This window comes from Ostrinia furnacalis, unplaced genomic scaffold (assembly GCF_004193835.3).
Source record: "Ostrinia furnacalis isolate ACB-3 unplaced genomic scaffold, ASM419383v2 OfSCF0389, whole genome shotgun sequence".
Lineage (NCBI taxonomy): Eukaryota > Metazoa > Arthropoda > Insecta > Lepidoptera > Crambidae > Ostrinia > Ostrinia furnacalis.
Genome location: NW_021130628.1, coordinates 55,195 through 75,821, shown reverse-complemented (window position 1 = coordinate 75,821; position 20,627 = coordinate 55,195). Strand labels below are relative to the sequence as shown.

The 20,627-nt window shown below is 35.4% G+C and overlaps 3 protein-coding genes across 3 annotated transcripts in view; 1 reads left to right on the top strand and 2 right to left on the bottom strand.

Annotated features, from left to right (window-relative positions):
- Positions 1 to 16,260, top strand: part of LOC114362605 (UNC93-like protein MFSD11) — a 34,807-nt gene extending 18,547 nt beyond the window's left edge. The window contains exons 4-9 of the mRNA XM_028318073.1: positions 4,661 to 4,852; positions 5,889 to 6,060; positions 6,394 to 6,505; positions 7,182 to 7,307; positions 11,569 to 11,873; positions 13,953 to 16,260. Of these exons, the coding sequence (XP_028173874.1) occupies positions 4,661 to 4,852; positions 5,889 to 6,060; positions 6,394 to 6,505; positions 7,182 to 7,307; positions 11,569 to 11,873; positions 13,953 to 14,171 (1,126 nt within the window). The 3' untranslated portion in view covers positions 14,172 to 16,260. The remainder of the gene's footprint in view (positions 1 to 4,660; positions 4,853 to 5,888; positions 6,061 to 6,393; positions 6,506 to 7,181; positions 7,308 to 11,568; positions 11,874 to 13,952) is intronic.
- A 602-nt stretch (positions 16,261 to 16,862) lies between these two features.
- On the bottom strand, positions 16,863 to 19,052 carry LOC114362296 (transmembrane protein 70 homolog, mitochondrial). Its single transcript, XM_028317614.1, has 2 exons — positions 18,445 to 19,052; positions 16,863 to 17,382 (listed from the first exon to the last, which is right to left on the bottom strand). Exons 1-2 carry the CDS (start codon positions 18,892 to 18,894, stop codon positions 17,191 to 17,193), a joined length of 642 nt encoding a protein of 213 aa, XP_028173415.1. The 5' UTR covers positions 18,895 to 19,052; the 3' UTR covers positions 16,863 to 17,190.
- LOC114362306 (uncharacterized) lies at positions 18,920 to 20,028 on the bottom strand. Its single transcript, XM_028317624.1, has 2 exons — positions 19,664 to 20,028; positions 18,920 to 19,346 (listed from the first exon to the last, which is right to left on the bottom strand). The coding sequence occupies exons 1-2, from the start codon at positions 19,755 to 19,757 to the stop codon at positions 19,132 to 19,134; spliced, it is 309 nt and encodes a 102-aa protein (XP_028173425.1). The 5' UTR covers positions 19,758 to 20,028; the 3' UTR covers positions 18,920 to 19,131.
- Between the last annotated feature and the right edge of the window lie 599 nt (positions 20,029 to 20,627).

The following is a 20,627-nucleotide window of genomic DNA, read 5'->3' as shown; positions in this document are numbered from 1 at the left end:
GATGTTTAGACAGAAAGGGAAAATCATGTTTTTATTTTAAAACCAGTAATATGAATGTATTAATGTACAATACCTTAAATATTATTGAAACCTATTTCAATAATTATAAGGAATGTTAAATACACATGATACAAGTTATTGTTCTTAAGCTCGTTTTCACCATCAATTCCTAATTTTTAAGTGACCCCTATGCATATTTATTTAGTTAATGCTAAAAGTAAGTATATTAAGGGGGTGCAGCGCCGACGAAAAATTACGATTTGCTAGCCGAGATAGCGGTGGCGCAACGAACTAACACGATCGCACACGAACTACTTTACAGAGTAGAGACAAAAGAGACTCAATACAGAGTAAAAACACGTATTTCACTAATTTTGCTTAACAAAACGTGAGTTTATAATACTTTAATTAGGAAAAAGAAAGGATTAAATTTTTTGTTGGTATTGCTGCGAAAATTATTGTACACAATAAAAATCCTAACTAATATTGATTCTTCTGATGAACAAAGGCGTTAAAAAAGTTTCGTAAAAGAGTATTNAAAGGGGCTATAAACACAAATTTCGCAAATCAGTCCGAGTAGAGTCAATGCACTAATTTAAGGAATTTGTGAAGTTGTTGTTATTATTTAAACAAGATTAGTATACCGTTTGAATGGGGAGAGACTAGAGAAGTTTTGATAAAATCCGAAGATCGCTATCTCTTTTAAATTTTTTTTTATAGCCATGTAAACTTAAATGTTCAGTCCATTTTTAACTTTTCGGAAAACTTTAAAGCTGAATTAAAAAAAAACTAGATAATATTTGCCAGTAAATTTAGATTTGATGCAACCCTACATCAATGCACGTCAAAATAAAATATTTACTATGAGGCTACGCCTAGTAGTTTTTTTTTAATCGAAATTAAATGATGCAATTTGGGTATTTTGGTGAAATTACTAAAAAAATTAATTTAAAAGTAGCCGCCTGGCATGGAACGTGTTATGGGGGCTGAAAATATAGGAAATGACCCATTCTATCCGCCAAATCATTTTGGCACACGATGCGCCAAACACCCTGTATTACATGGGTCATACTTATGTAAGGGGATAAACGTCCAAGCATGGTCCTTTCCCACAATTTTGACAATACAAGTGTCAGGATAATAGAGCAATAGGATGAGACTTTGTTAGGCGGCTTTCCAGCCTTATGGATAATTTTCCAAAGTTAAGGAACTTGCAAGGTTCTCACTCAGTGTGTCGGCCGTTCGGTGTAGTGGTTCATAGCACTCGTAAACTATGCCGGAGGTCGCGCACAGTACAAACATTTGTAAAAAAACCAAATAGTCAGTGCAGTATAGAAGTCGGCGCGCCGACAGCCGATCGTCGGCGGCGGCGGCGTGAAAAAATTCGCGGCGGCGGCGGCGCGCCGGCGTGGCGCCCACCTCTACTATATATATAAAAATGAAACCCGTTTTCCGTTGTCACGACATAACATGAAAACGGCTTGACCGATTTGGCTGATTTTTTTTTGTAGTTTTCTAATACTCTGTACAAGGTTTTTACAGAAAAAAAAATATAAAGAAAATCTCTACGCTAAGGCGGTACGAAGTTCGCCGGGTCAGCTAGTAATAGATAAATACTAAAGATTTCATATAATACATATCTCTATTTTTACAAGGAAGCTCTTGGCCTGTATCTCATCTGATGGAAAGTAATGATCAGGCTGAAGGCGCAAACGATCTTCATCCTGTATCCTTAACCACAAAGGAACTGGCTACATTACCTATTACTGCCGGGTTTAGAAAAAAATGGGTGCCATGAACTCTTTTCTATTGCTTTAAGGCTTTATGTCATCCCTTACTGTCTCATTGCAGAAGTCCATCCTGTATGACTGTGTGTAATTATGAACTGCAATCACTATCTCTTCGTTTACTTTGAACTGCGTAGGTTTTCGTTGATAGACAAAGCAGATTGTTTTACTGTGCGTTGTTTTGGCTGTGATATGCGTTTATTATTGTATTACATTTACAGACCGCGTCGGTCTATGCCTTCTAAAAATCCTTCGCTAGATCCCAAGGTTGCTCGCTTGCGTTGTACACACCCACTGCCAGAATGTGGTAACATTTCACTTCATTTAGCGCACAACTGCGTATCTAATATTAAAATTCAGAGCCCTTTACTTTTTAACAGTGTTACGAACACTGCACTTGCTCTACTTTTGCTTTTAATTAGTTACAGCTACATAGATAGTAGTTTTCGGAGATTTAGGCTGAGTTGCACCACCTTATTTTAACCGTAACAATAACGGGTGCTTTTTGTATGGAGTTTGACAGATTTTTGACGTTTGTCAAAGTTAAAGTTAGATGGTGCAGCTCAGCTTTAGAAGGGAAAACTGTGGCAACAACCTTCGTGCAGTTTTGCATTTTATACATAAAAAGTCGATGAGTATCCCAACCACTTTCGCATAATTTGGTGTCATCCTCATAATCGCAAAGTGTTTTTTCGGTGTAAATTGCACATGTAACCCAAGCACCAGCATCAAATTATTGAGATTCGAGAACTCTTATAAATGCATATGAGGCTTATTAAGTTGGTACTGTCATATTACAACTCATCTTATTTTACGTTCAGAGGTTGATGACACTTTTCGTATGGTAGAGTTCAGATCAATCCATAATGCGCCAGATTCTCAAAATAAAAAAGAAAGTGCTTAGGCACTATTTATTAAGCTTTCTTATTATTGTAGTAATATTCATTTTAACATGATTTGAGGATTATTTGATGACATTTACTCTACATGACATTAATTACAAAGAATCATCTCGTAGAAATGTAGAATAATATGTCGCTGCGTTAATTAAAAAACTCTGTTACATAATTTAAGCTCGACCATGACATTTTTAGCTAATTAGTCATCTCTCTGCCTTAGACAGAAGCACCGAAATGTTTATTTTTTTCATTCTATTCAAAACTAAACTGTAACCTAGTATTAATATGTAATGTTTATGTATAAAAGGAATAAATTAATTATTGTTATATTATTATGTTAAATGACGTATGAGAGTGGCAGTTTCATAATAAAGAGTCAATTTAATATCCACTAGGTGTTATGGTAACATAAATAATTAATATCCTAGACAATTTGGTGCTGACGTTTTGAATGGCATTACAATTTATTATCATTTGTGTCCACCAACATTTGGACAAGGTTGAGCGGGCAGTGTGTGATTAGGACCTATTTACGAGGGTCAATATAAGCCACGTGCTGCATCTTTTGTTCTAGTAATTAAAAAGACATGCGTGATTACTCATCTTTATGTGAATTAGCTATAATAATATGTAATAATACAGTCATCGTTAAATAGTTTGTGACACACAAAGTAACCAAAAAGTTGATAACACAACCTGCCAATGTAACACAGACGTGGTGCGAACTTTTTGGCTACTTTGAGTGTCACGAACTTTTTGACGCTGACTATACATTATTTAAGTGATTTGTATAAATTACGCAATACAGTTAATGTACTAGTGTATCTTTAATAAAATTTTCCTGTGTAATTTTGATTTTACTTTATTGCTATAGCGTCTGCTGTCAAATAAAATGTAATAATAATACGGTTTTATGTATAAACCAATAAAAGTGGAATAATACTTGGAGTCGTAAAACAGTATGATAATATGTGACATGATCAGGTCAAGGAGGGTACCTGGGCAAGTTCGTAACTTAACACATAATGTGCGTCATTTGGTCAAGTGTGCATAAGATGTCATATTGCACACTATCCAATATAGTCATTCAAATTGTATATTACGTATTATGTTATTAAAGCCGTTTTATACCTTTTCAATTTATGGCACCGTCAAGATTTAAGGTCGCACTTTCGAAAGGACAAAAAGTCGATGGCCTTTTCGACCTCTCAATAATACGTCACAATAATACACTACTCAAGCAGTGTATCATTTACTTATTGATTAAACTAGTTGACTTTTGAAAATCTAGCGCATCTCTATCATTAATTGCACTCAAGTCGGGATCATGAAGTGGTTTTGATAGTATCGTTTTATTACACAAACGATTAAAGACCCTGTTGGCTTGGACGATTCGTCCAAGCCTGTTGGGCAATCAATATGGTATGGCTATTCATACAGGATGACGCAAATTTTACTAACTTTGTGTTGGTAAAGTCCTGCAATATTGTTTTGACTTTACTATTCTTTGGATGAAATCACTCAACAAAATGTCCCTAACCAGTTTTTTGGTTCCTCATCAAATTAACATCTACACTAACATCAAATACCTACAGCCTACAGAATTAATTACGATGGCAGAACAAATATTGTGCTGAACATTCTGGCATCTAAGTGTAGGTTGTTGCATTATGGTACTACTCGTATTTTGAAACTACTGACACATTACGCACTCTTTATTAATTTGATCGGATCGGAATAAATTGAACTGCGAATCTTTTAGGTCAAGTTTTTGTAGTGTTTATAACCTTACCCCCTTATTAGTAAAAGTTACACCATAGTTGAACCCTGTTTTAAAGTGACGTTTAGTATGGAAATGTTACTTTAAAAGTGTTCAACTAGGGTGTAACTTTATATTAATAAGGGGGTTAATGTTCATCGATTCTGCCCAATGTTAAATAGCTAACTGGGTTGAAAAAGCTCGTGTTAATCCTGATTCCCTCTTTCCAGATTCTTCATAATAACGTTCCTGTTCCCTCGCACATGGCTGCTATACGTGGCCAGCGTGTGCATCGGCGCAGGCGCAGCCGCCATCTGGACGGGGCAAGGGAACTACCTCACGCTGAACAGCGATGCAGACACTATATCCAGGAACTCTGGAGTCTTCTGGGCTATGCTCCAGTGCAGGTAGTGTTTAGATACAAACTACATTTTTTCTTTCTATTTTGGATATATCTGTTAATTGAGCGACTATAGCGGAATGGGGAAGTTGTCAGACTGGCCAACTCGAGATCCGAGGAACGCTACTTCACTGCCGCCACTGCTGGCCTGTATTGGTTAACTAACTTAATATTCTTACTAACCGGCCACTGCAAACTAAACAAACACAAATCAAACATGAACATGACCAAGGAAACTCTGTGCAGATTCTGCCATTCAGAAGAAGAAACGGCCATGCATGTTCTTTGCTCATGCGGCCCGCTTATGAGCAAAAGAAGTATCCATCTCGGGCGACACATCATGCACCCGGATGAGATAGCAGATATCACGCTCCAAAGAATCTGGAAATTTATAGACTCAACGGGACTAAGCAGTGAACTCTAAAGACAAGGGCTGCCACAATAGATCAAACCTGGTCGAGCTGGCGCAAATAAAGGCCCAAAACCAATAATAAATAATAATAATATTCTTAACAACACTATTAGTAGTGAAAACATACATGTTACTGCATATCTTTAGTTATGGTGTATTCCAAAATAATGTCGACAGTTTGCTTATTTGTAAGCGCTACATCTCGTAATCTGACTGAAGCTAGATGAATTTCGGCTGGTCTAACAAGAATGCCAGCAAAAAGTTATGACTCATTAAAACTTATAGCCCATACCTACTCATTTTAAAAATAAGGTTACGTTTAAATTCATATTTCAATGATTAAAACTAGCTTTTATTATTGTCTGTCTTTATTGCGGAATAAATAGGCTAACGCGTTGATTTCCTTTACTGCCATTATAACCAAAATTAGTATTTCGGTACGTGACTTTGAAATCAATTATTGACCGTTAGAGTCCCCGCAGACGATAGACTTTTTGTCGGCCAGTAGTTTAATCAGTTTGTGATATCGACCGATACCTCTTTGTATGAAGAGTCTGTATTAGAAGCCGACCAAAATCTGTAGTCTGTGGGGAACCTAAACCAATTATTGACCGTTTGTGTTTTGTTCCAGTTTGTTCTTCGGGAATCTGTTCGTGTTTATAAAGTTCCAAGGCAAGAGCCACATCGATGTAGAGACCCGGAATGTAGTCTTTGGAGCGCTAACTGGGGTTTGCGCTGTTGGTATTGTCTTCCTGCTGTTGCTGAGGCCTACCAGGCGGTCGCCGACTTTGGAAGATGCCAAGGTCAGTTTTTGAATGACTTATCCTTCCATAGGGTAAACCTGTCATTGCTTTCGATTTTATGAAAAGTGAATAAGGTTATATTATGGTGGCTTATAGAGGGTTAACTTAACTTTGTATCCGCCCTACCGTACATGAATGTGTCTCTCTTACTATTTACGAGAAAATATATAAATTCAATATTTAACTAAAGTATTTTGAACCGGTTCTATTAGATAATAAATTATTCAGTAGGCAAGTAACCAATTTAATAAACTTCACCTAGACAGAACTAATTTAAATAACATTAGCTCATGACTTTGGCCTAGCATTTTATTCATTGTCAATGATTTTCAGACGGAATTGGGTAGAAGCGAAGAGGAAGGCCCTATGGAAGCCTTCAAGGGAGCCTTGAGGCTGTTCTGTACCAGAGACATGCTACTGCTCAGTGTCACCTTCATCTACACAGGTAACCCTTTATCTAGACCATTTTAGACCTTAAGACATGGGAATAAGGTATACAATATGTTGGGAATTTAATCTGCTGAGGTAAAATGTCACCTCAAGATTATTTTGGACCTTAAGATATGGTAATAAGGTTACAAATATGGTGGTAATTTCCTCTGCTATAAAGGGTTAACATACATACATTTTCGTTTTATGACTCCCAAGATTACGACCGAACGTAAGAATTAACACAAATCTAAATGTTAAAACGGATAAGTCGCTTCGGTTATGTTGAAATCGACCCTAAAAAAGTTGTAAAACCCAAACAAAGTAATAATGTCGTCGACATAATAATACTATATTATGGTGCAAGTGATTTTGCCTTCAACTTTGCCCGTTTGGTTAGCATTATGCAATTTTTGAATACTAGATTGTTTTATGCACGAAGACGCGCCCCACCAATTTTTGTGTGCGTGTGCACTCATGGATAATTTAGCGTGTTTCGATAACACTCGAACATTAGCGGAAGAATGATGGGGCGCGTCTTCGTGGATGAAACGATGTACATGGATGAACTTGATTGATGACTTCGTGTGAAGTTGTAGAAACTAAAAGAAACGGTTGATTAGTCAATTCGAATTTATTACTGCAAAATCGCATCAATCAAATCGTGTAAATTGTGTTATAAATGTTTACAGGTGTGGAGCTGTCTTTCTTCAGTGGTGTGTACAGTCCGAGCATTGGTTTCACACTGGCCATGGGCGAAAACGCGAAGCAACTGGTCGGCCTTTCTGGTGTCTTCATCGGTCTAGGAGAAGTTCTTGGTAAGTTATTTATACTTACTACTGTTATAAAGCTGAAGAGTTTATTTGTTTGGTTGAACGTGATAATCTGAGAAACTACTAAAGCCCGGTCCGTGAGCACGTAGAATTTTGTCCAATGACCCTGCTGTATTGCTGTATTGCTGTCGCGACTGACACCCGCAGTGAATGTGCGAGCGCGATATCATCATAATTACACGCGAGCGATAAGGATGGGTAGCTAGAGGTCATTGCTCAAAATTCTACGTGCTCACGGACCAGACTATAGTCCGATTTTTAAAAAAAATGTGTTAGATAGCCCATTTATGGAAGAAGGCTATCCTATGTGCTATCTCTCAACCAATACGAGCAGAGTATCAATGAAAAAATATTCTAACGGTTTTCACGCGTACGAAATCGCGGACACAGCTATAGGTTAATTCAGTCAGTACCGTCAGAAGTATGGACGCGGCACGGGAGGGACGTCAAACGTCAGCGAGACTTCAAAATATGTGCTTCAGATTTGCATGCTCTGTCAAGTCATAATATGTCAATGTCACCCCTCCCGTGTCACTCCCAAACCTCAGGAATAAGCGCCAGACTTATAGTTACTATTATAAAAATAAACTAATCGATTAAGTTTACGTTGGTATTAACCGGTAATTTCCCGATAGTTATTTACGCAAGAACGATAACATTGAGAAACGCATTACAATGGATTGTTATTTCGAAGCGTTCAATATCAACAAACTTACCTACTTTGTATATCTACGTAGATGTATGAACGCCGATAGTTTAATCTGCCACTTGAGATTTCACACAAGGATAGATATGTGATATCGTTTGATGTCCACTTTAATCCTTATTTGTAACATTGAATTGAGTGAATATTTTTATCAGTTTGGTAATCGACTTATGTCAGATTATAGATAAAAAGTACTGCATTGACAAGGAGATGTAATCATATTTGATATTGCTAAACTGAATCTACATGTCGTTTAAGGGGGTGCAGCGCCGACGAAAAATTACGATTTGCTAGCCGAGATAGCGGTGGCGCAACGAACTAACACGATCGCACACGAACTACTTTACAGAGTAGAGACAAAAGAGACTCAATACAGAGTAAAAACACGTATTTCACTAATTTTGCTAAACAAAACGTGAGTTTATAATACTTTATTTAGGAAAAAGAAAGGATTAAATTTTTTGTTGGTATTGCTGCGAAAATTATTGTACACAATAAAAATCCTAACTAATATTGATTCTTCTGATGAACAAAGGCGTTAAAAAAGTTTCGTAAAAGAGTATTTTTCCTAGACGTTCAATTCAAATAAGTTGTTAACGTAGCGTCTTTTCATTCTATACATGGCCAGAACGCAAGGATGTGAAACTAATCGAGTATAGTTTGGAAATAACTTTTTTTTACTAAACTCTTCCAAACTGTATGAGCAGTTACGCAAATACCGCGTACCTACTACTCTAAATAAAAATGTTTATTTATTTAATCCTACCTAATCAGTTTATTTTGAAAAACCACTTACCCGCAAGAGTGTTAAATATCTAGTTTTATATTGATTCGATAAAATATATTTAAGAAATAAAAATACTCTTGAATGTAATTCCATATTTTACTGAATAAGTATTAAACTAACTTTTTAACACTCTTATCAAGTGTAAGTGGTGTAGTATAGTTTGAAACGGAGAAGCGAGCATCCACAATACATTAAACACGACTGTATTCAGTACGCAAAATTCGTGTATACTTTGTACTGTAGTCGACATGCGGCCGCCACCCCGAGAGAGCGGGGGGACTGACCGATAGCTCGTCCGCGAAATAATATCTACCATTTTCCTGGTTTGATTTTTTCATGAAAAAAATTTTTTGGCATCAGTGTCGTGTATACTACCACCTCTGAGATGAGCGTTGTTGTTGAACAAAACCACACACTGAAGAATGGAAAAAAGGGTTAAAGTAACTGCTTTATTTTTAAAATTGGTAATTCATTATTATTACGTAGGTACTTGCTTTTTCTCGCGGTTTTAACCATATAAATTCAGTTTGTCACAGTAATATTAAACTTCTCCTTTCTTTTTTCACTTCGCTTATTATTTTGCGTTACTTATTTAGCATATTTTCTTTATACAGTGTGAGTCACGATAAAGTACACATATGAAAATAGGTGAAACTAAAGCTATTCTTATCGACAAAAAAGAGGTCAAAAATTTTTGGGGGGTTTTTTTTAAAAAAAAATTATAGATTTTTTTTCCTTCCGATTACTTATTGTAAAGAAAACGTAATAACTTTTNTGTGCAGGACCCCCTTAAGGTAATTAATATGTAATGATAATATAGAAAGAATGTCACTAAGTGAATACAGAACTTTTATAAAATATGAAACTCAATGCTCAATATACATATTGTCACTATTAGTCTAGGCGCAGACCACCGATTTTAGTTAGCTGATAGTTGGGTCGGGATGTTGATATGAACAATGAACACGACGTATAGTAGAATAGAAGTGCGCAGACTACACCGATTTGGTATCGGCCGATTCCTTATATAAATTAGAACGGGCCCAACTAAAAGTCGGTGGTCGCTGCGCCTAGGCTTATGTGGAAACAGCAAAGACAAAATGCAAATAGTAATTACATACATACAGAATTTTTGTTATGAGACGAATATTTAAATGTGAGTAGTTTTTGCACGCAGCTGTATAACTTACACGGTACACTGAGCGTACAGAATTCGCGTTTACGAATTTCTTGCAGGTTGTTTACAGTACGTAAATATTATATTATTCTTATCACAATAAGTAAGTTTAGGTTCAAATTCCAAATATTGATTGAAAAGTTCATCGTCCTTAAATATTTATTGTTGTCCGTTTTCGTGAATACATAGCATTGACCTAACTATCATATTGCTTATTGTGTATTTCCTTGGAACAGCCTGTTATGTATTGATCGAACATTTATCAACACTCGAGTTTACTGCATAGCGTTACCGATTATTCTTGCTACATAGAAACATGCTGGTATATGATCGTATTCGTCTTTGTAAAGATTACTTGCACATCTCGAAAACAATACCCAGTACATTCTATTACTAGCGGCCGCCCGCGACTTCGTACGCGTGGAACCCGTTTTACCCCCTTCATCTATCTTACGCGGTTTAGAATTTTTCATACTAATGTTTTTTCCCGCTAACTCCCGTTCCCGTTGGAATTTCGCAATATCCTGTTGTGACTAAGCTTTAAGTTTACTAAGGTACCTGCATGCCAAATTTCAAGCGTCTATCTTAAGTGGCTTAGATTTTTTCATACAAATGTTTTTTCCCGCTAACTCCCGTTCCCGTAAGAATTTTGCAATATCCTGTTATAACTAAGCTTTAAGTTTACTAAGGTACCTGCTTGCTAAATTTCAAGCGTCTAACTTAAGCGGTTTAGATTTTTCATACAAAAGGATTTTCCCGCTAATGCCCGTTCCCGTGGGAATTCCTAAGTATCCTATAACCTGCCCAGGAGTATGAAGAATAATTGTACCAAGTTTCGTTAAAATCCGTCAAGTAGTTTTTGTTTCTATAAGGAACATACAGACAGACAGACAGACAGACAGACAGACAGACAGACAGACAGACAGACAGACAGACAGACAGACAAAAATTTTACTGATTGCATTTTTGGCATCAGTATCGATCACTAATCACCCCCTGATAGTTATTTTGAAAATATATTTCATGTACAGAATTGACCTCTCTACAGATTTATTATAAGTATAGATTATACCAATTCGTAATTTAACTTTTTCCGAGATGAGTCGGCAAGTAATTTACACAACTAATTGGAGATCTAGATTGTATGCAATGACTTACAACTTTATTACGTAATTTTATGTAAGTATCAGTCAAGTAAAGTGAGTGAATACAGGAAGATCATTACTTTACAAAACGCGTATGTTGTAAGACAATTTACATAAAGCATAGTAGTATTTAATTCGTTGCGGGTCCAATGACAGTTTAACTTTCCACTGGGTCGTACTTGGCTTTCATTGGTAGGGTTCCTATTGGCGGAGCTAGATCCTGTGGGTCTAGACAAAGTGCAAATTATAATCGCAAACCAGTCGAAAAGTGGTCGAAAAGCCCCTTTTTTGTATGGAGTTTTGACGGATTCGATTTTCGATTCGATCAAAAAGTGCGTTTTGTCTAGGGGGGCTGGCCACACAAGAGTTGCAACAGCAGAGAACGAAAAATGTAAACAGTCCTGATAACACACACAATTTCTCTATTTCAGGTGGAGCTCTCTTCGGTATCCTCGGCAACAAGACCACTCGCTGGGGCCGCGACCCGATCGTCATCATGGGCTACGTGATCCACCTGAGCAGTTTCTTCCTAATCTTTATTAACTTGCCCAATGAGGCTCCTTTCGGAGACACCAACGAAGTGTCTTACATCAACCCATCGCCATACTTGGCTATGCTGTGCAGTTTCTTACTAGGCTTTGGAGATGCGTGCTTCAATACCCAGATATACTCGATCCTCGGAGGAAACTATTCTGACAAGAGCACATCAGCCTTTGCGCTCTTCAAGTTCACTCAGGTAAGCTAAATTAATCTTTTTTGACATCAAAGGTTTTTGACATAAATACTTTAAGACGTTGATAAATGATCTGTTTCTACAGGGTGGAAACGATAAGTGATCTCACTCGATTATTTCTAAACTATAAATGATATCAAAAAACTAGTTACTGATCCAGCAAGTGCTTTATGAGCTCTATCAAATGGCATTAAAAATAGGTTACAGAATAAACTGGATCTATCCGAAAATTCAATGTTTCCCGCTTCCATACATTTGGTAAAGTCACATTATTTTAAAAACTACACATGATATCGTAAAACTGATTAATGATTCTAAAAGTGCTTCGCAAGCTCTATCCTATGGTATCAATATTAGGTTACAGAATAAACGGCATCTATCCAAAAATTCAATGTTTCCTTCTTCCATACATTTAGTACTACCACAGTCATGACACTCATCTCTTAACAATATTATAGCAAGTAAAGCCTAAAACTAATATTTTACATGAATAATTTTAAAGAAGAATACAATTTACGAGTTTATTTTAAGAGTTTATTATTAAATTTTAAAAAATACACTTCTAATATTGTGTGTCTGGCATACATTTAGTATGGAAGCGGGAAACATTGAATTTTCAGATAGATCCAGTTTATTCTGTAACCTATTATTGGTACCATTTGAAAGAGCTCATGAAGCACTTTCAGGATCAGTAACCAGTTTTTCAATATCTTGTATAGATAAGAAATAATCGAGTGAGATCACTTAACGTTTCCACCCTGTATAGATACTCCTAGTAAGTCAGGAGTGATCTCTCTGCAGATAATCCACATATTAGGAGGAAATGGGCATACTTTTTCGCTTTAGTTTCATTTATTTACTCTTCTTGCTTCGTAAGAACAAGATAAGTAAGTGTACAAAAAAACTGTGTGAAGAAATAAAAACAATTCTATTCATGAAAATATTAAGTATTTAAACTGACAATGTAAATGATGATGACCCAAAGTCATATTTCGACTATTGGTCGTTGACTCAAATAAATAAACAAAAAGAATAAACATTTATGCATAAATAATATGAATGGATATGCGATATCTGTGATGTTGTTAGACTTGACATTGGCCAGTGAATTTGTAATCGGAGTCACGGAGGCTATCAGTCGCAAAATTAGCTCACGGTCTATCTAGTATACTTTATCTATGTTGATATTTATTTCGATAACGTCCTCGCGCAAATTGAGGGTCAAAACAATATTTGCAGACGAAGTCATGCACAATCACTAGTATGTAAATAGTGTATTTAAATGTAGTATATTAAATACATTTAAAATGAGGCTAATTGGGATTTACCAGAAGCATCGCTGATGTCAAAGTTGCAATACTATGGACAGATTGATAACCCGCAATTTATTCTGTAACATTCCATCATGTTATGAACCATTTGTGGGTTAATTAAATATAAATAGTGTTTTAAACTGCGTTTTCATTTGCATAACACACATTAATGATGTCAGTTTAATAGTACAATATACTTTAATCGAAAAACCACAATATGAGACGATATTTTTTGTGAAATTTTATTAATAGTCATTTGTGCCATTTTTATGGCAAACGATATCCATATTATTTGTACTAATTACATTTTAATTTCTTTAACTGTGAGGCAAAATTGCTCCCATGCTATTGAGTACGGGTAGTACCCAACGATTTTCAGTTGACTGATACGTTTTTTTGGCGCGCTTTTAGCAGCTGACCGAGTATTCTAACAATTTCGTAATATTAAGTTTGTGTCTCGAAAATGCAGCATGTATAAAAATATTGCCATTTTCTTACACCCTGTATATTCGGCGACAATATCACTGAATACTTTTCAAAAAGAATATCAAAAGCAATAGCGTAGGGAGGGAGTGTAGGATAAAGGCGTGCGCGCACGAGTGACTTTTGTCGCCGTGGCAGTATTATCCGTGATAATAGTATATGTTTCTTTTACATTTATAAAGAGAAAGAGAGACAGACATACTGTCACGGTGATAAAAGTAACCGTGCGTGCGCGCCGTAAATCGTGCTATTGAATTAGAGACTAAAGATGATGATTTCTCCCCAGTCAATGGCGGCAGCAGCTTGCTTCTTCTACTCGTCGCGCGCGTACCTATCAGTGCAACTGGTGATCCTGGCAGTCCTCGCATCGCTTGGCACAGCCTCCTTCTGCCGCGTGGAATGGGGAGCGCGGGCGCGCGCGCGGACCCAAGCGTTGGAAGCCATCGACGACAAGATTAATCCTGCGGCGCACGCGCTTGCTGATAATGCGCTGCATTACGACTGAACCACCTCCTAACTATATTACATTGGATTCGTTTGCATAGGATGAATAGGGTGTTTGCCACCACCAATCAGTTGACGTACTTTTTAAAACTGTCAAAACGAGACTCCTATAGATTTTGTATGGCAATACTAGCCAGTGACGTCATTATTTTGTCAACTCAATTGAATTACTTTTTTAATTAGGTACAATGCAACCAAATAATCTTAATTAATTTTTTAAGATCAGAATGAAGTGCCTTTTAAAAAAAGTTGTGCTTTAGAATTATTAGGGAGTGGTGGCAAATACCCAATTAATTACCTGTACATCTTTTAGTTCGGTCGTAGTGTAACAACATCGATTCGTTTGCATCGGCTGGATTATCTATGTTTATGTATTCTATGGTAAGGAAGTTGTTTTGATTTTTAGAATCATGCGATTTGATGGATCCCGTGCATTATTTAATTTTTAATGATTCTCTTTTTGGTGTACAAAATAGATAAAGCCCGATACCTAAACATATCCCATACTTACATGCTTTTCAAAACGTTTACATGGCGATATTCTTCTTTTTGTTTACTTGGGATTAAAAAGAAAACTTATTTTAGTTATCAATGAAACATTCCAAAATTAGACCTAAATCGAATGACATTTATGTATTCTAATTTGTGGATTTTTTGGTAAATGAGTTATGGAGGCTTTTTTGAGGACACCTGTTTTTTTTTCTTACCACATGAAGACTATACAAACGTTCCTTATATCATTATCAAGTAGAATAATTTTTGATCTTAAAAAAAGCGTAGTTATGCCAATGTGAGGTTTGACTCCAGAATGAAGGCTACTATTTTTAATGCCGCTTTAAAATAGTAATAAACTATTATGAAAATTAAAGAATAGCGTCAATAGCTCCGGAAAAAATATATTATTTAAAATGACGCTACATGTTTTTATTTAGCATCTATTTAGACTTATGTGATAATTTTGACTTTTGGTCTATCTTTATTCAAATACCCTATATTAATTAATTTTACTAACTAATTTAACTTTAGTGTAAGTCATATCATATGTGTAACTATTCCTAATATTAATGTGTGTGAGTATTCTCTTCATATAACCATTGGCTAACAGTATTTTAATATAGTTTTAAGTAATATGTATATCACAGTCATCAAAATGTTTTTCATTTGGATTCTAAATCACATCATTTTATACCAATGTAATAGCTACAGTTGTATAAAATTAATACTGATGTTGTGTCTAAATCAAACATTCCTTTTGTAATATTTTTAAAGAGATTTTAAGTATTCTATATATTTACAGACTAAAAAAAATATTATATTTATAAGTTAAGACTGCTGTGACCATAAATACCAGAGAGAATGTTGTTTATACATATGCCTAGTGTAAGGTTTTATTATTTGTTGATTTTATTCAGATTTATTTGCTTTATTTCGAATACTAATTAAAAACAGCAGCTTGAGTGCGAATAACTATACATAAGCAGTTATTTCATAATGTTTACCTATGTGTAAATTATTATCATTTTTACAACATAATGGTTAGACATGTAGGTTATTCTATTTTTCTTATTTGATACAGTTACTATGAGATGATACTTGAATACAGGGTTATGTAGATTGTTGTATGTTTGTAACCAAAATTACTGAAATTGTAAATGCTTTTAAAATAAACACACCCTAAGTAGTTAATGTGATAATTTTACATGTGGAACTTAAAATTTGTCTTTGCTTTGAGAAAAATAGATGAAATTGCTGCTTAGTAAAGGAAAATATCACCTGTGCTAGTGAATGTAATTTGATATCTGTTATAATGATATTAGATGATATTTTATATTGATGGAATGTAAAGGTGCTGCTAAATTTTAAAAAGGTTATTATACATTTTGTAAATAAGAGTAATTTATGATTTAAAGAAGAATGATTATGCATAATCTAGTCCTTAAGCATGAGATAAGAAAGTGTTATTTAATTTTTCACATTCTTAATGAAATGTTTAAAATCAAAAATGAAGTGATCACATGCATAAAGTTCAAAGACAAATCATTCCATTATGGTGAGCATTTACAACTGTGACTGCTAATGAATTCAATATTGTTAACTAAAACCTAAATNACTTACTATGACATGTATACCTCTAAACTCAGTCTGAACTGAGTTACGAGCGTTAGAAGTTTGATGATTTACATACTAGATTTGCTTTTTGCGCGCAAGTTTTGTAAGAAATTGCAACAAAATATTGCGCTAATTTTTTATTGCGCTGATTCTGCTCCACACTGATGTCTGGAGCCTTTAATAGATGGTATTGTTTGTTCACACATACAATGTCACTATTTTGTTGCAATTTCTTACAAAACTTGCGCGCAAAAAGCAAATCTAGTATGTAAATCATCAAACTTCTGATGCTCGTAACTCAGTTCAGACTGAGTTTAGAGGTATACATGTCATAGTAAGTTTGGTTTATTACACTATTTTGTATCTAAAAAACATGATTTGGTCGATGGCCGCGCGAAAAAAAAAAGACGCCAATTTCCGGCATTGTCTTTTATTGTAGAGCAATTTAACTCGGCTTCAATAGATGCTAGTGAATGACTGTGTTAAATGATGTCACTGTCTAGTCGAAATACAGAGAAGTGCTAGATGGTAGTTTATACTTGCAGATTGTTGGTATAATTGAAATGTCAGAATGAAATAAAGATATTTTAACATGTTTCCATTGCTTTTATTCTTAGTATTAATCTGGTATACACACTGAAGTGAATAACAAACTTAATGTGACCACAAGTTAATCCAAAATTTACATCTCTCACAATACTATCTGTTTATGGTAAGCATTTGGGCATACATTTTTTTATTCTTATTACCTTTTTCTGAACATAAGAAACTAACATAATCACAATTTTCATCTTCAATTTAATTTTGCCCAACTCAGGATTTGTAGCACAAAAATGAGAACCTACTTACAGACTACAGAGAGATGGATATTAACAACACTTTACAATTTACAACATAACATGATTTACCAACTATTTTCTTTCTTCCTCCTCAACTTCCCCTAATTTGAAGTCCATTGGTTTGTCGTAGCCCATAATTTTGGCATAATGGAGAGGGTTGCTGAAGTGCCTTGCTTCAATGAACAGGGGCTTGCCTTTGGCATGCATGGTGGTGAACATTCCAGGAATATCAGGGACAGTCACATCCTCACTTTTAAATTCCAGCTGCAAAGGAAACAAAGATTTGTTAACCCTTAACCACCTAGCACATATTATTGTCACACAACCGCCTATCATACGTCTGTGGGACCCCAGAATAAAAAATGATACGATTACGATAAATATTAAGGGAGGGTACACATTTAATTTAAAATTCTGTTATGAAAATGATTAAACTCTTTATTTTAAAAAAGAAGAATGTGAAAATCAACGATACTTTTACAAAAACTCCGAATAATTAGCATAATCTCTTATTTTTGGCTTACTTACTATTACTTATAGAAAATGAGATCCTAAAAAATATTTAAAGTGATAGGAACTTATTCTTATATTTTTTATATAATTCAATCAACAAGGAACTAGAATAAAAAAAATAAAACTCGTTATTATAATCAATTAATAAAAATTGCAGGCTCTAAACTTAGAGTTTTTTACGGCAATCCAGACTCATATTGTTCGAACATTCGAGGCAAATTGGCGCTTTGCATTCGAAAGACATGTATTGTGTTTTGCGTTTTTTTGTAAATTTTACTGAGGGAATATCACATTGTGATGGAGAGTTTATTTGCATTACTGTTGAGCCTTCGCATTCGGAATCAGATCAGACACGCTACTTTCTTCCAGCACAAGATTAATTTCAACCGGCTCCACATCGCTGCATTAGTCGTTTGGTATGTTTTCATCGTCTGGCAGATCTTGTTCAACCAACGTTCAATTTCAGCTTCACTAAGAGCCATTATAACTAAAACAATCAAAAAAACACTCATACAAAAAATTACGTAACCTCCTAACAGGGGTCTCTCAGACCCATTCTGGTATTTATTTACTCACCTGAAGCAAACGCGCGCACATCCAACCTCGACAAGCCGTTGTGCGGTGCTGAGGGGCGCGGGGAAAAGGTACAGAAACTAACGAGTCGATGCAACACTCCAGCGCAAAAATATTCACAATTATTATATCGACAGGGTCTGTGAGACGTATGGTAGGCGGTTAAGGGTTAAGAATCATAATCTAATAACTAACATGATTAACAGCTCATTCCTTTATGCTAGATGGCTGATGGCTTACCTCTTTTTCTACCAGGAAGAAGTTTATCGTTGTGGCCTTGTAAATTCCAGTCGAAGGATCATAGTGCATATCTGTGACATACTTCTTGGTAACAAAGTGCAGCAGTAGTGGAGTGATGAATGTAAAAAATCCGACCATCGAACAAATGACCACGAGAAGAGATGTGCTGCCTATGGTCGCTGCTTGCTTCACTATGATAGGTTGTGCCATTAGCCCTGCTACACTAGATGTAAGTGAAAAAATCTTCACAGCCTTAATCTGCGGCGTGAGAGGACCAGAGTAAATATGCTCCAGCTCTTCTTCTTCTTTAGAATCAGTAGATAACTGGCGAAATACGTTGTTGTGACAAACACCGATGCATTTTAATTTCGAACTTATCTGTTTATGAAGGTTATGTTGAAATAATGATTTGGATTGGAAACAAGTGGTTTGCAGGCAGAGACGGAGCATTGTTTTACTTTTGATTAGTACTCACAGAAGGATGAAATCTGCGTTATTTGTTAGGAATTATGTAAAACTTTAATGCTTTTCTGTCCTGCAAATTGTCAATAAAGACCTGTCAATGTCAGTGTCACAGCACAGATGATTAAGCTGTCAATGTCAAAAATGACTTTATCGTTCAGAAACAGTGCGGAAACGGAAACAAATAATTAATTGTGAGTTTTTGAATTATTTTTATCGTTATTTTTATTCCGAATGCTTTGTAGGGCAGTTATCAACGTCGTAACAGTATCCAGTTTCAGTGTCGAGCACTGTGTGCTCTGGGCAGTCGCAGCGGCTGAACCCGCAGACCGTACCCACTAACATTGCGTCAGGATGTTCGCATGTGCGTTGCGATTTCCAATAAGACTGGGCGCAATCACTCTTCACTTCCACCATCCATTCTGGACAAAAGTCGACACCTGTAATAGTAAAGTAAATTATCAGCAAGTTGTTTCAAGAGCCGTAGTTTTTAGGCTTTTGGTGTTACTACCCGATGTGTATTAAATGTGTTTTTAAGCCATTATTACTAGTTAGGGAGTTACAGAAATAAACCATTTTTAACACTAATATTAAGAAAACGCGAATAATTAAAATGCTAGTTGATAATGTTAGCAACGCGCGCGACGCGACGGTTAAATTTGAATATACTAACTAAGGAATGCCTAGTAATGGGGATTATGTTTTATTTCATATTTATAAGAAATATTTTTCAATAATTATAGACAATAAAACTTACATGAATTATTATGCCACAGGCAATAAGATATCGTAGATTTTTCGTACGGCCAAACTACTCCAAATAAGACGAATATCAAAGCTCTTTTCATCATCTTGACTAGATCACCACCGACACAATAATGAAATAGCTGGCCCAGATGCCTAGATTACCTTTTTATATCGCTTACGTCATTGTTTTAACTATTTAGGCATTGTGGACGAAGAACAATGCCTAGGATAGAAAAATATTCAACAATAGCATTATACGGAAAATTGAATCGATAGGATGGATAGGCGATTGAAGATTTTAGTCGGAACAAAAGTACCTATTCTTAATGTCTGCCTGCCACCAAAGCTAAAAGTTATACCGAGCGAGACACCGATACTGATGAGAAGATATAGTATTTATCTACTTAGCTTTATGTAACAGACATCAGTAGATATCCATTGTCCATATGATCCTAACTTAACTAGTTTGATTACTTAATTAACAATGAATATGTTACGGTTAATGTGATAAATTGAAAATTATGAATAATAACCGGTTATTATGAATAATTACCGACACTCGCGGTAAAAGTGATAAATTAATAACATTTAACAGTGATTATTTAATCATTCAACCTTAGTACTAACAAATATCATAAAAGAGAACAACATCTTGTATACCTGCTCTTGTACAGCCAAAATTTTTGAACGTTTTGATATCACATATTAATATAATTTGGCATAATGAGTTTGGAATGTTTCTTGCATAATATTACTTTTCCATGATGCCCATAACATAATGTTTTGATTTAAAGTGAAAAATAGGTTAAGGTGCGGCGGGGGTGGCCCTTGGGCCACCCCTAAGCCGCCTATTTAGTTTTATACACACATAATTGATCTCATATTAATCACATTTATCAAATCATGCGGTAATTATTCATAATAACCGGGGATTATTCATAATTTTCACATTTATCACTTTGACCGTAACAAAT

What these genes read in the sequence shown, in the direction of transcription:
- LOC114362296 (XM_028317614.1), bottom strand. Translation starts at nt 18,894, where the DNA reads ATGCTCCGTCTCTGCCTGCAAACCACTTGTTTCCAATCCAAATCATTA. An exon ending in TCTTCCTGGTAGAAAAAGAG is followed by an intron (nt 17,383 to 18,444) that starts GTAAGCCATCAG and finishes TTTCCTTTGCAG; the next exon opens with CTGGAATTTAAAAGTGAGGA.
- LOC114362306 (XM_028317624.1), bottom strand. Translation starts at nt 19,757, where the DNA reads ATGATGAAAAGAGCTTTGATATTCGTCTTATTTGGAGTAGTTTGGCCG. An exon ending in CCTGTGGCATAATAATTCAT is followed by an intron (nt 19,347 to 19,663) that starts GTAAGTTTTATT and finishes TTACTATTACAG; the next exon opens with GTGTCGACTTTTGTCCAGAA.